Raw genomic sequence first — 14,303 nt, forward strand, 5'->3', positions numbered from 1 at the left:
CAGCACTCCCTCAGTACTGACCCTCTGATAGTGCAGCGCTCCCTCAGTGCTGACCCTCTGACAGTGCAGAGCTCCCTCAAAACTGACCCTCTGACAGTGCAGCACTCCCTCAGTACTGACCCTCTGACAGTGCCGCGCTCCCTCAGTACTGACCCTCTGATAGTGCAGCACTCCCTCAGTACTGACCCTCTGACAGTGCGGCACTCCCTCAGTACTGACACTCTGACAGTGCAGCATTCCCTCAGTACTGACCCTCTGACAGTGCGGCACTCCCTCAGTACTGACCCTCTGACAGTGCAGCACTCCCTCAGTACTGACCCTCTCACAGTGCAGCACTCCCTCAGTACTGACCCTCTGACAGTGCAGCATTCCCTCAGTACTGACCCTCTGAGAGTGCAGCACTCCCTCAATGCTGACCCTCTGACAGTGCAGCGCTCCCTCAGTACTGACCCTCTGACAGTGCAGCACTCCCTCAGTACTGACCCTCTGACAGTGCAGCGCTCCCTCAGTACTGACCCTCTGACAGTGCAGCACTCCCTCAGTACTGACCCTCTGACAGTCAGCACTCCCTCAGTACTGACCCTCTGACAGTGCAGCACTCCCTCAGTACTGACCCTCTGATAGTGCGGCACTCCCTCAGTACTGACCCTCTGACAGTGCGGCACTCCCTCAGTACTGACCCTCTGACAGTGCAGCATTCCCTCAGTACTGACCCTCTGAGAGTGCAGCACTCCCTCAATGCTGACCCTCTGACAGTGCAGCACTCCCTCAGTACTGACCCTCTGACAGTGCAGCACTCCCTCAGTACTGACCCTCTGACAGTGCAGCAGTCCCTCAGTACTGACCCTCTGACAGTGCGGCACTCCCTCAGTACTGACCCTCTGACAGTCAGCACTCCCTCAGTACTGACCCTCTGACAGTGCAGCACTCCCTCAGTACTGACCCTCTGATAGTGCGGCACTCTGTCAGTACTGACCCTCTGACAGTGCGGCACTCCCTCAGTACTGACCCTCTGACAGTGCAGCACTCCCTCAGTACTGACCCTCTGACAGTGCAGCACTCCCTCAGTACTGACCCTCTGACAGTGCGGCGCTCCCTCAGTACTGACCCTCTGACAGTGCAGCACTCCCTCAGTACTGACCCTCTGACAGTGCGGCACTCCCTCAGTACTGACCCTCTGACAGTGCAGCACTCCCTCAGTACTGACCCTCTGACAGTGCCGCACTCCCTCAGTACTGACCCTCTGACAGTGCAGCACTCCCTCAGTACTGACCCTCTGACAGTGCAACACTCCCACAGTACTGACCCTCTGACAGTGCAGCACTCCCTCAGTACTGACCCTCTGACAGTGCGGCACTCCCTCAGTACTGACCCTCTGACAGTGCAGCATTCCCTCAGTACTGACCCTCTGAGAGTGCAGCACTCCCTCAATGCTGACCCTCTGACAGTGCAGCACTCCCTCAGTACTGACCCTCTGACAGTGCAGCACTCCCTCAGTACTGACCCTCTGACAGTGCAGCAGTCCCTCAGTACTGACCCTCTGACAGTGCGGCACTCCCTCAGTACTGACCCTCTGACAGTCAGCACTCCCTCAGTACTGACCCTCTGACAGTGCAGCACTCCCTCAGTACTGACCCTCTGATAGTGCGGCACTCCCTCAGTACTGACCCTCTGACAGTGCGGCACTCCCTCAGTACTGACCCTCTGACAGTGCAGCACTCCCTCAGTACTGACCCTCTGACAGTGCAGCACTCCCTCAGTACTGACCCTCTGACAGTGCGGCGCTCCCTCAGTACTGACCCTCTGACAGTGCAGCACTCCCTCAGTACTGACCCTCTGACAGTGCGGCACTCCCTCAGTACTGACCCTCTGACAGTGCAGCACTCCCTCAGTACTGACCCTCTGACAGTGCCGCACTCCCTCAGTACTGACCCTCTGACAGTGCAGCACTCCCTCAGTACTGACCCTCTGACAGTGCAACACTCCCACAGTACTGACCCTCTGACAGTGCAGCACTCCCTCAGTACTGACCCTCTGACAGTGCGGCACTCCCTCAGTACTGACCCTCTGACAGGGCAGCACTCCCTCAGTACTGACCCTCTGACAGTGCAACACTCCCTCAGTACTGACCCTCTGACAGTGCGGCACTCCCTCAGTACTGACCCTCTGACAGTGCGGCACTCCCTCAGTACTGACCCTCTGACAGTGCATCACTCCCTCAGTACTGACCCTCTGACAGTGCAGCGCTCCCTCAGTACTGACACTCTGACAGTGCAGCGCTCCCTATGATTCTATGATAAATCCCATTGACAAACTCCTGCCGCCAGTGAAGAGCACTCCTCCGGAAATCACGCGGCTATGGAAACGGAGCATCCAGCTCCGTTTCTTGTTCTTTGCTCCCTCCAAACTCTTCACCATTTTAAACACTCTGTCAAATCTCTTCAGTAACCTTAGGTTTTCCAATCCGACCACAAAACTGAAGCCACTCATCCTCTGGGACCGATGGTATTAACCATGCCCATACCACTCCCTAATCCTCCATGTTCCCGGCGATTAGACACGACACCACAGCTGTGGCTGAACGAGGGTCAGTGGTCCTGGAAATCCTTGCCTCCTCTTGGTCTGGTGAACATCCTGCACAATGTTGAGACCTCCTCTGAGGGAGCCACCGGGATACCGTGAGGCCATATCTCCTTTCCCAACAGAGAGAAACAATGGAATTAGCTGTGCAGTTTTCACACCGTGTCAAGTGCAGACAGACCAGCAAGACTCTTTCAGTAGAGGAGGAAAAATGTTTTCATGCAGTGTGATGATTCTTCCAAAGGGATAGCACAGCCGCGATGGGCTGAAGGATCTCCTGTGATGTATCATTCTACGATTTTATGTTGTAATCTTCGATGGGTCCTGTGGTAATCTTTCTCTCTCTCTTCCCCCCCCCCCCCCCCCCCCCCCCCTTTCTTTGGTACCCACCAGCTCCGCCGCAGTTTGTGGTGAAACCACGGGACCAGATGGTGGCAGTTGGGCGAACGGTCACCTTCACGTGTGAAGCAACTGGGAACCCCCAGCCGGCCATTTTCTGGCAGAGGGAGGGCAGCCAGGTGGGTTCACAGCGGAGGCTCACGTGTCTGTAATCATCCAGTGAAGTTGCGGGGCGGAGAGGTGGGGGAATGCGGTGTGTGTGCGTGCCAGGAAGAATGGGGAGGAGAGAAGATGAGACATTGACTCCTTTGCCCACAACCTGTCGACGGGTCTGTCTGATTTGCAATGAAGTTCATTCAGAACAGACTCATATCACCTCACGTCTGGGTGGCCCCCTTATACCCAGTGAAAACATTTTAAATACATCTTCCGCTGGGAACATGCATTGTGCCATTAGTAACTGAGGCCAGAGATTTCACCCCCTGTCGGAGCTGAGTTTGCTAATTTTGGATGGGAGGTTTTTTTATTCGTTAGTGGGACATGGGCGTCACTGGCTGGGTCATCATTTATTGCCCACCCCTATTTTTTTTATAAATTTAGAGTACCCAATTCATTTTTCCAATTAAGGGGCAATTTAGAGTGGCCAATCCACCCACCCTGCACATTTTTGGGTTGTGGGGGCGAAACCCAAGCAGACACGGGGAGAATGTGCAAACTCCACACGGACAGTGACCCAGGGCCGGGATCGAACCTGGGACCTCAACGCCGTGAGGCAGTAGGGCTAACCCACTGTGCCACCGTGCTGCCCTGCCCATCCCTAATTGCCCTTGAATTGAATGTCTTGCTCGGCATTTCAGAAGCAATTAAGAGTCAACTACATTGCCGTGGGTCTGTGGTCACATGCAGGCCACACCAGGTAAGGACAACGGATTTCCCCTCCCTGAGGGACATCAGTGAACCAGATGGGTTTTTACAACTACCCAGTAGTTTTATGGGGCAGAATTCTCCGACCCCCCCCCCCCGGGGCCGGCGTCAATCCCGCCCCCGCTGTGTCCCGAATTCTCCGCCCCCCCGTGATTCGGCGGGGGTGGGAATCACGTTGCGCCGGTCGGCGGGCCCCTCGCGGCGATTCTCTGGCCCGCGATGGGCTGAAGTCCCGCGGCTGACAGGCCTCTCCCGCCGGCGTGGTTTAAACCACCTACCTGACTGGCGGGATTGGCAGCGCGGGCGGGCTCTGGGGTCCTGGTGGTGGGGGGCGCGAGGCGATCTGACCCCGGGGGGGTGCCCCCACGGTGGCCTGGCCCGCGATTGGGGCCCACCGATCGGCGGGCAGGCCTGTGCCGTGGGGGCACTCTTTTTCTTCCGCCCCGCCATGCCTTTCACCATGGTGGAGGCGGAAGAGACCCCCCTCCCTTGCGCATGCGCCGGTATGACATCAGCAGCCGCTGACGCTCCGGCGCATGCGCGGACTTACGCCGGCCGGCGAAGTCCTTTCGGCCCCGGCTGGCGTGGTGCCAATGGCCGTTCACCCCCGCCGGCAGAGCGCCAACCGCTCCGGCGCGTGCCTCGCCCCTCAACGTGAGGGCTTGGCCCCTAAAGGTTCAGAGAATTCCGCACCTTTGGGGCGGCCCGACGCCGGAGCGGTTCACGTCACTCCGACACGCCAGGACACCCCGCCCCGCTGGGTAGGGGAGAATCCCGGCCATGGTCACTATTACTGAGACCAGTTTTGTATTCCAAGATTTAGTAATTACTTTAATTGGAATGACCACTGCTACTTGGCAGGATTCGAACCTGTGTCCCCAGAGCATTTGTTCTGTGCTCCTGGATGGCATAGTGTGAATTCCCAAGATGGTGGGGGAGCTACACATGGCCAACCGACCGAACTGGGTTTCCAGTGGTCCTGAGCTTGTGAGGTCACGGTGTTGAATGCTTACATGTGCGCATGTGTTTGAGTGACTGCGTACATGTGTTGGTATGGATACGTGTGTGCGCTGTCTTATGTATGTGTGTATTTGTGTCAGCATGGCAGCGTTCGCTTTTAGTAGGTGATGTGCATGTTTGTGTGTGTGTGCGTGTTCACATATATCGGGGTAGGCGTGTGTGTGGAATGCATGTGTGCACGGGCGTCAGTGTGACATCATGCAAGTGCGATTTACAACAGATAAATGGAAATGAGAACCCAGTGACCTGACCCCCAAAGGGTGAGGGTCACCATCACCCTCCAGGATGCCAATTGCAGAGGGGGCACCAGAGAGGATGCAGGAGACCCAGATAAATGCAACCCGGAGGCCGGGTGGGTGTTCAGTCTCGGCATCTCAGGGGGGTGGGGTTGCTTGTAGGTCTTAGTGGCCCTTCATGGCTGTGGCCCTCGAGGTTTAGAAGGGTCTGGGGCATGGTATGCAGGCAGAATTTCCCGTGTGCTCCTTGCTGGGGTGTGCTGATAGATCTGAGGCAGCCGCATGTTTGTTTAGAACAGAAGGGATACAGGCCAAAGTGACGTATATGGAGTTAAGCCGCAGGTCAGCCATTGAATGGCGGAGAGGCTCGAGGGGCTGAATGGCCTCCTCCTGTTTCTATGTTCCTGTGATATCACCGCTGAAGGATTGTCCTTCTAGAGTGTCAGCTGGAAAGTGGATGGTGCAGGTGGATTCACCGTTGGGTCCCTAGGTGGGGCCCCATGTGAGGGCAGGCTGCATGGGCAGTGTGGGGGACTCTGACAAAGGGGTGGTGCCCAGCATCATGAGGGCTGTAGACACTCACACACAGGGGGAGGAAGATTGCTACCATAATGAACCCCCATGCTCAGGCTGCTCTTTGATGCCTGATGGCACGAGCTATCTGGGAGGTCAAATCCACTGGTTATGGAACCAGAATGTCGGGGATTAATGTCTGGCCGGCTGGCTGTTCAAGCTGGAAGGTTTGTTTAATCTGCAGCCCACGAGAGCTATGGGACAGAGGGTGCCCACGATGGATGGCGTGGACTGCAAATTGCAGTCTTCACGTGCATCAGGTCTGCCTCGCCTGTCACAAGGTGAAGCCATTGTCTAATCAGCTCACTGACCCTTCAACTGAGTTTGTGGAACAGCTCATGGTAATCAAGCAGAATCATCATAGTTTTATGAAAGGGAAATTATGTTTCAGCAACTTATTGGAGTTCTTTAGATCACTGTGGATAAAGGAGAACCGGTAGATGTACTATACTTCCAGAAGGCATTTGATGATGTGTGGCATCAAAGGTTATTGTGGAAAATAAAAGTTCATGGTAAAGAGGGTAACATATTGGCATGGATATCAGGAAGCAGAGAGTAGGCATAAATTCGTCTTTTTCAACTTAGCGAGATTGGTATGCGACAAGGTTCAGTGCTGGGACCTCAATTTTTGATAATTTATAGACAGTTAACTTGGATGAAGCAACAGAAGGTGTGGTTGCTCAATTTGCTAATGATACAAAGATAGATAGGAAAGTGGGTGGCGAAGAGGACGTAAGGAGGCTACAAGGAAACATAGGCAGGTTCAGTGAGTTGGCAAGGATCGGGCAAATGGAGCAGAATGTGGGAAAATGTGAAGTTGCCCTTTTTGACAGGAAGAATAAAGAGAGCAGCCGACAATCGAAGCAGTGAGAGATTGCAGAGCTCGGAGGTGCAGAGGGTTCCAGGTATCCTAGTGCATGAATCGTAAACGGCTAGTATACAGGTTCAGTCTGTATTGGGCAACTTTTTTCAAGAAGGATGTAAGTGTTTGGAAGCAGTTCAGAGAATGTTTACTGGACTAATACCTGGAGTGGGAGCATGTCTTATGTGGAAAGGTTGGAGAAGTTAGGTTTGTATCCGCTGGAGTTTGGAAGAGTAAGTGACAACTTGATTGGAACATTTAAGACCCTGAGGGGTATTGATAGGGTGGATGGTGGGGAGGGTGATCCTCTTCAAACATAGACAACATAGAGGCTTGAGGGGCTGAATGACCTGCTCCTGCAACTGTCTGTACATCTGGTTGGATATTTGTTATTCAATATTCACTGTCTCGGCACATACTTAGACAAGAGTTGTTACCTTAAAACACCCAGAAGATATTAGCCTTAATTAGAATCAGATCATTGAAAAGCGTGCAGAAAATTCCAGGTGGAATTTCCAGGAGTGAGGTGGAATAAATCCACTTTGTCTTATTGAGCTGGCTCCCCCTCATTTTGGCCCCCCCATGACTCTTCCCGTGTCTGCGTGAGTTTCGTCCGGGTGCTCCGGTTTCCTCCGGTCCAAAGATGTGCAGGTTAGGTGGATTGGCCGTGCTAAATTGCCCCTTAGTGTCCAAAGATGGGCAAGTTAGGGGATAGGGCGGGGGAGTGGGCCTAGGTAGGTTGCTCTTCCAGAGGGTTGGTCCAGACTTGATGGGCCAAATGGCCTCCTTCTGCACTTTAGGGATCCTGTGGTTTAATTTTCTTCCTGTGTTTTTTTTTTCTGTTTCAGAATTTGCTTTTCTCCTACCAGCCTCCGGAACCTTCCAGCAGATTCTCCGTTTCCCAGGTCGGAGACCTCACCATCACCAACATTCAGCGGTCCGACGTCGGTTATTACAGCTGCCAGGCGCTCAACGTAGCTGGGAGCGTCATCATAAAGGTCTTCCTGGAAGTGACTGATGGTAAACTGCCCAAGGTTTTATACGCAGAGCTGTGGTTCGGGGAGGTTTAGGTCCCAGAGTCGGTGAGGGAATGCGGGTGCTGAGAGCAGAGTGGCACGGCTCACGGGGCTGAGATTGATCATGTTGGAAGGCAGGCCTTTGAGCCTGCTCGATCTTCCAATCAGGTCATGGCTTCAGGCTCTCAAACGCATTTCCTCCTTGAGGCCACAGCGCAGTGAAATCTATGCTGGCTGAGAACGATATGTAAATGGGGAGAGATGCAGGAAAGACGGGAGGAAGTTCTGGTGGAGCAGGGACACCAGCATAGTTCAGGTGGGCCGAGTAGCCTGCCTCACACTAACTAAGGTGTCGGCTGAGCCAGTCGTATCTCACCCATTCAACAGAGATAGTGGGTTCAAACCCTAGTCCAGAGCCCTGAGCATATAATTCAGTACTGAGGTGGGTGCTGCACTGTCCTGGGACAATATTTATCCCCCTGAACCAACAAAAAACCCGGGCTAATCTGGGTCTTATCTTTATCGGACCATGCTGTGTTTCCTTGCATTATAGCCGTGAAGTATTCCATTGGCTTTAAAAGTGCTTTGGAACGCGGTGAAGGTGCTATATAAATGTACATTCTTGCTGCCTTCGAATCTAAAGGGTTCAAGCTCCTGGCTTCTGAGGGAGGGTTGCATCCCTGTGGCAGCCGTCCTCAGAATTTAAAGGCAGATCTTCTGGTCTGTTCAGATCGATGTTAAATTACTCGACTGGGAAGCCAATCACCTTTCATTCTGGCAGGACGGCAATGTTTTTCGTGTTGGCACACGGCACCTCAGGAACAGGGGCAGACTGTCCAGCACTTCTGTCTCCTCATGGGGGGGGGGGGGGGAATCATGTGGCGGGGGAGGGGTGCAGGCTAATGACATTAGAGTGTGTGCTCAGCATTAAAACATCCCCGCCGGCAAGGGGCACGGAAAACTCGGGAAACGCGATCTCGCTGACAGAAAACCCCGTTTCCAAATCCCCCGCCCTATTTTCTGCCCACGTCGCCATTCTCCTTGACGGAGAACACAGACTGAAAATCACCCCCCCCCCCCACTATTTTTGTTGAAGATTTTGAATTGTTTCTGTGAATGTTTCCCATTGTTCATTCCCTCCATACCTTTTAGTCTTATTTACCCAATTAACCTTGGCCAGTTTTGCCCTCATTCCTATGAAATGAAATGAAAATGGCTTATTGTCACGAGTAGGCTTCAAATGAAGTTACTGTGAAAAGCCCCTCGTCGCCACATTCCGGCGCCTTTCCGGGGAGGCTAGTACGGGAATCAAACCGTGCTGCTGACTTGCTTGGTCCGCTTTCAAAGCTAGCAATTTAGCCCTGTGCTAAACAGCCCCGCTCTATGTAATTGGCTTTGTTTATGTTCTTCGTGTGCGATTGGAGTATGCTGCTTCCAAACTTAGCACAGCATTCAATGGTATTATGATCACTATTTCCCAGCGGACCTTTTACTGTGACGTTACTAATTAACCCTGCTTCATTGCACAATGCTAGAACAAGGAGTGTCTTATTCCCCCTCAGCACGGAATTCCCAGCGGAACCAAGTTCCCGACTCCTCACGCTGCTTCCACAGGTGGAAACATTTTCTCAACCGATGCACCGTCGAACCCTTTCACATTCCTAGAGCACTCACAGCATTCCCTTGTCTGGAGCCCAAGCCTGTTTTTAAAAATTCATTCCTGTCAGGTGGCCGTTGCTGACTCGGCCAGAATACGTTGTCCATCCCCAATTGCACTTGAGAAGGTGGTGATGAGGCACCTTCTTGGAGAGAACCGAGTAGCTTGCTAGAGGGCTGTTGGAGCCATGTATCAGCGCGACCAGGTCAGAACGGCAGATTAACTTTCTTAAAGGAGCATTTGTGTATCCAATGGGGTTTACCCATCAATTCAGAAGTTTAATGCTATTCCTCATTTCCTTGCTGGGATTTGAACGAATGTCTCTTGGGTCATCGGGTCAAGCATTAGCATTGACGGGTGCAGCAACAGAACCATTATGTGACCACAACCTTAACCCAATCTTCCCTGATCGCAATAACCCCTCAGTTAACCTATCACTTTTGTACATCATTTTTGCATGTTCTCTGCTGCCTCTATATCCCTTCTATATTATGGAGAGCAAAACGGTTCACCCCCTCCTTGCGGTTCAATCAAGGCTCTTTACAAGTTTGATAAACCTTTTAATGAGATCATGGCTGATCTACATCTTAATTCTACCTCAACTGCATCTAATCCCCTTGTCTCTGCCCCCTTGGCCTGGACTCCCAGATCAGAGGAAGTAGTTTATCTCTAGCTGTCCTATCAAATTCTTTAATAATTTTAAACACGTCTTAATCTTTTATACTGGAGGAAATGTAAGATTCATCTGTGTAGCCTGTCCTCATAATTTAACCCATTTAAGCCCTGGTATCATTCTGGTGCTGTGCTCCCTCCAAACAACTGGGCCGGGATTTTCCACTGCCTGACGCCGATATCAGAATTGCCGATCAGACGGAGAATCCCTTCCGACGGCCAAATCGGGGGTGGCGCTGGTTTGATGCCGGTTTTGATGCCAAAATGGCGTCATGGCATCACGCGCCGCATATTGTTGGCGCATCACCAGAAGGCCCTCCTGTGATGCTCCACCACCGATGGGCCGCATCCCCGGCCGCGTGGTTGATGTGTGGTTTCAGCGGTCGGGAACCCGGCGTGGCGCTTGTGGAATGTGTCCAGCGCCGCCGCACTCGGTCGAGATCCATGCCGCTGGCCGGGGGGGGGGGGGAGTGCGGGGGGCTTCCGAGAGGGTTGGCGGGACTGGTGAGGGGGTGGCCTGTGAGGTCACATTTGGCGGGTCAGATGTTTCCCCGTGGCGTAGGGTGGAATAAATGGGAAATCCTACTGTTGGCGTCGGGATCAGTGGATCCTGCAGGCGACCAATGGCGGGCCACCTCCCATGGGCAGGGGCCACGTCGCGGGGCGGCCAGAGAATCCCGCCCCATCGGCCTGGCTCCCTCTTTATGAGACTGTCCCAAAACTTCCCTGCTCCATTCTTTGTTTGGGAGAAGGTGTCTGTTGACATTATCACACCCTCGCCCATGTACCACCGTGAGTCCTATTCTGGTGAGCTGATGAGATTCCTGACCTAGATGCCTGGGTTGGGGAGTAGGCGAAGGCTTGTTATCAACAATAGGCTGTCAACACCCCCCCCCCCCAACATTCTTCCCCACGCCCCTTGTGTTAGTGAGCTAACATCAGCAAGGCCAACAAAGTTGAGACAATTGTCTGCAGGGAACTCGGAGTGAGAGGTGATTCGGACCTTCTCCCAGCGCCAGGGCAGGATATCACCTGGCCTCTCAGTCAAGGAATGGTGAGGAACAAACTAAGGTGGAAAAGAATGGGGAGTAAGCAAGAGGAAGGGTATTCAAACAGGGTAATGCACTAACCATCAGTGTGTGCTTATGGGCTGTGGGAGGAATTCTGGATTGTTCGATGCTAGTTGTTGCCATTGTGGAGTTGGCATCTTCTGCTGAGAGTTCACCCCACCCCGACTCCCGATTTGGGTATCGGCCTGAGTGCTCTTTGCAGGCGACACTGGTCGGCCTCAGTGTTCCCAAAGGCCACCAGTCATGCTCTGCTTGTCTTGATTGCTTCCAGATGAAGTGCAGCTCCGGGGTGAAAATGAACATTTATATTTGGCAGTGTATGTAACCGCTTTCTTCGACAAGGATGCACCGGTTAAAATTGGCCGTGTAATTAGGGGTCTGCCTGCACGATTTTGCCGCTGCCCTTTGGAAGGTTTATGAAAATTAAGAACACGTTGCTTCCACCACTAGTTCAAACTTTAACCGCTTCTTTCATTTTCTGTGGCAGTGATTTCAGACAGGCCCCCTCCCGTCATTCGCCAGGGCCCCGTCAATCAGACAGTTGCCGTGGACAGCACTGTGATCCTTGGATGTCAGGCCAGCGGCTCGCCCCAACCCACCATCCTCTGGAGAAGGGACGGCGTCTTGGTCGCCACTCATGACTCACGGATCAAGCAACAGGAGGCTGGGAACCTGCAGATCCGTTATGCCAAGGTAGGGAAAAAGGGCACGTGTCCCTCTCAATCTCGCCATCCGTTTCCCTCCTCTGCTGAACATTTTTGCGCGGGCCGGATCCCCGTTGCTTGTGACAGGTGTGAGCCTCGTCAGTAACCGGGGCAGCTCTAATGAAATTACAAATCCTTTCATTCGTTGTTGCAAAGGCCTACAGAGAGAGAGAGGATGCTTCAAATTGACACTGCCCTGTCAAAGGTGGCGTCTTTCAGTTGAACCGATAAACTGAGGCCTCTGTCTGCCCTCTCAGCAGGCCCGAAAAGGCTTTATCACCATTTCGAAGAAGAGAATACAGGGCACGTCCTATTTCCCTCTCGACAGATGACTGGACATTCTCAAATTGGCGCGGCGGGACCTTGCTCTGTAAATGTTGGGCTGTGCTTCCAACATCTCATAACTAATTCCTTGGCTGTAAAGCACTTTGAGCCAACCTGGATGCAGAGAAGGAGCTGTCGAAACGCAGTCCTCTTTATCTTTTCCTTGTATTTAAGAACATAGAACATAGAACAGTACAGCACAGAACAGGCCCTTCGGCCCTCGATGTTGTGCCGAGCCATGATCACCCTACTCAAACCCACGTATCCACCCTATACCCGTAACCCAACAACCCCCCCCCCCCCCCTTAACCTTACATTTATTAGGACACTACGGGCAATTTAGCATGGCCAATCCACCTAACCCGCACATCTTTGGACTGTGGGAGGAAACCGGAGCACCCGGAGGAAACCCACGCACACAGGGGGAGGACGTGCAGACTCCACACAGACGGTGACCCAGCCGGGAATCGAACCTGGGACCCTGGAGCTGTGAAGCATTTATGCTAACCACCATGCTACCCTGCTGCCCGAAAGGTATTTAAGGTATTTAGCAATCCGTAACTCCCACATCAACTGTGTCTGATAAGATCTATCCCTCCGAACAGGGACATTACATAACTAGTTACACAAACAATGATAAATATAGGAGGCCATTCAGCCCAGCATCCATATGTTGGCTCCTTTCTCGAGTTATCCAATTGGTCCAACTCCCTTGTTCTTTTCTGACAGCCTTGCAAATGTTTGAATTTCAAGTATTTATCCAGACCTGCTTCTGCCGTCCTTTCAGACGGCGCATTCCACATCACAGTAACCCGCAGCATCAAATAACAAAGCTCATTTGATTCTTTTGCCAAATTCCAGGCATCTATCTCCTCTGGTCACTGACCCTCATTCTCAGTGGAAGCAGAGGACTCGATTCCCTAGTTCCCCAGATGCACCTGTTCCTCGAAGGCCCGCAGCCCGCCGGCGGTGGGATTCTTTCTTCCCACCGCCTGGCAGTGGGATTTCCCATTGAAGCCACCCCACGCTTCCCGGAAACACGCCAAGTGGGGAAAGTGAATTGGAACGGCCGGAGAAATCCGGCCGGAGACTTCCTGCCCAATAACTGAAGCCCTTCGGAATACAAGAGCGTTCTCTTTTCCATCATACATGGGCGGGACGGTAGCACAGTGGTTAGCACTGTTGCTACACAGCTCCAGAGTCCCAGGCTCGATTCCCAGCTTGGGTCACTGTCTGTGCGGAGTCTGCACATTCTCCCCATGTTTACGGGGGTTCCTCCTGGAGCTCCGGTTTCCTCCCACGTGCAGGTTAGGTGGATTGGCCATGATAAATTGCCCTTTGTGTCCAAAAGGGTGAGGTAGGGTTTCTGGGTTACTGGGATAGGGTGGAGGTGTGGGCTTAAGTAGACTGCTCTTTCCAAGGGCCAGTGCAGACTTGATGGGCCGAATGGTGTCCTTCTGTACTGTAAATTCTATGAATCTGTGTTACACAACCTGGAATGGCCCTGGTTTCTGGTACAGACTCTGCAAAGCAGTTTATTATTGTGTACTTATCTCTCCATCTCTCTCTCTCTCTATCCATTAGCTGGGTGACTCTGGTGTCTACACCTGTATAGCCTCAACACCAAGTGGTGAAGCTTCATGGAGTGCACGCGTTGATGTTCAAGGTGAGAACCTCCTTTTATCCTCTTGCTCCAGATGAAGGTCAGAGGTCTTTGGCAAGACATGTCCCAATTCCTGAATCAGGTATCCCGAGATCTCTGTGAAATCTATGCTCACTATAAGGTCCGATTCGTCTGTGATGCTTCATGGGCAAAGGACAGCCTGAACGAGGTTTTGTAACAGTTTGGGTTTTGTAACAGGGTACATTGGTAAAGCGGGTGCAGGAGCAGAGGTATGTGGACGTATGTGTGCATAAGTTACTGAAGCTGGCGGTAAGGTTGAGTGAGGGGTTAATAAAGCATACACAATGCCGAGTTTTATAAATAGGGTATAAAAGCAAGGATGTTATGATGTACCTTTAAAAAAATTCTGGACCCCACAGCAGAGGAAAGGTGTGAAGGATTTGAGACGGTGCAGAAAAGGTTTCCAAGAATGTTTGCAGGGTCGAGGGTCTTCAGTTACATCGGTAGATCGAAGAAGCGAATGAGAACTTCTCCATCTGAGCCTCTCCTTACTTGACTCAGTATTAGATGCTGCTTGTTAATGTTCCTGTGAACCTCTTGTTGCTCTGTATAATTTGTAGATATGTTCAAATTGCTGTTCTTCCTGACTTACTGGATGTCCTCTTTCTCTTCCCTTTGGCTCACCGTGGGTGTTGGGATTCC

The 14,303-nt window shown here is 52.5% G+C and overlaps 1 protein-coding gene across 1 annotated transcript in view; it reads left to right on the forward strand.

The window, feature by feature from the left end:
- Positions 1–14,303, forward strand: part of robo1 (roundabout, axon guidance receptor, homolog 1 (Drosophila)) — a 738,067-nt gene that overhangs the window by 645,293 nt on the left and 78,471 nt on the right. The window contains 4 exon segments of the mRNA XM_038801251.1: positions 2,974–3,098; positions 7,383–7,554; positions 11,437–11,642; positions 13,562–13,643. Coding sequence (XP_038657179.1) covers positions 2,974–3,098; positions 7,383–7,554; positions 11,437–11,642; positions 13,562–13,643 — 585 coding nt within the window.

This window comes from Scyliorhinus canicula, chromosome 7 (genome assembly GCF_902713615.1).
Source record: "Scyliorhinus canicula chromosome 7, sScyCan1.1, whole genome shotgun sequence".
Taxonomy (NCBI): Eukaryota; Metazoa; Chordata; class Chondrichthyes; order Carcharhiniformes; family Scyliorhinidae; genus Scyliorhinus; species Scyliorhinus canicula.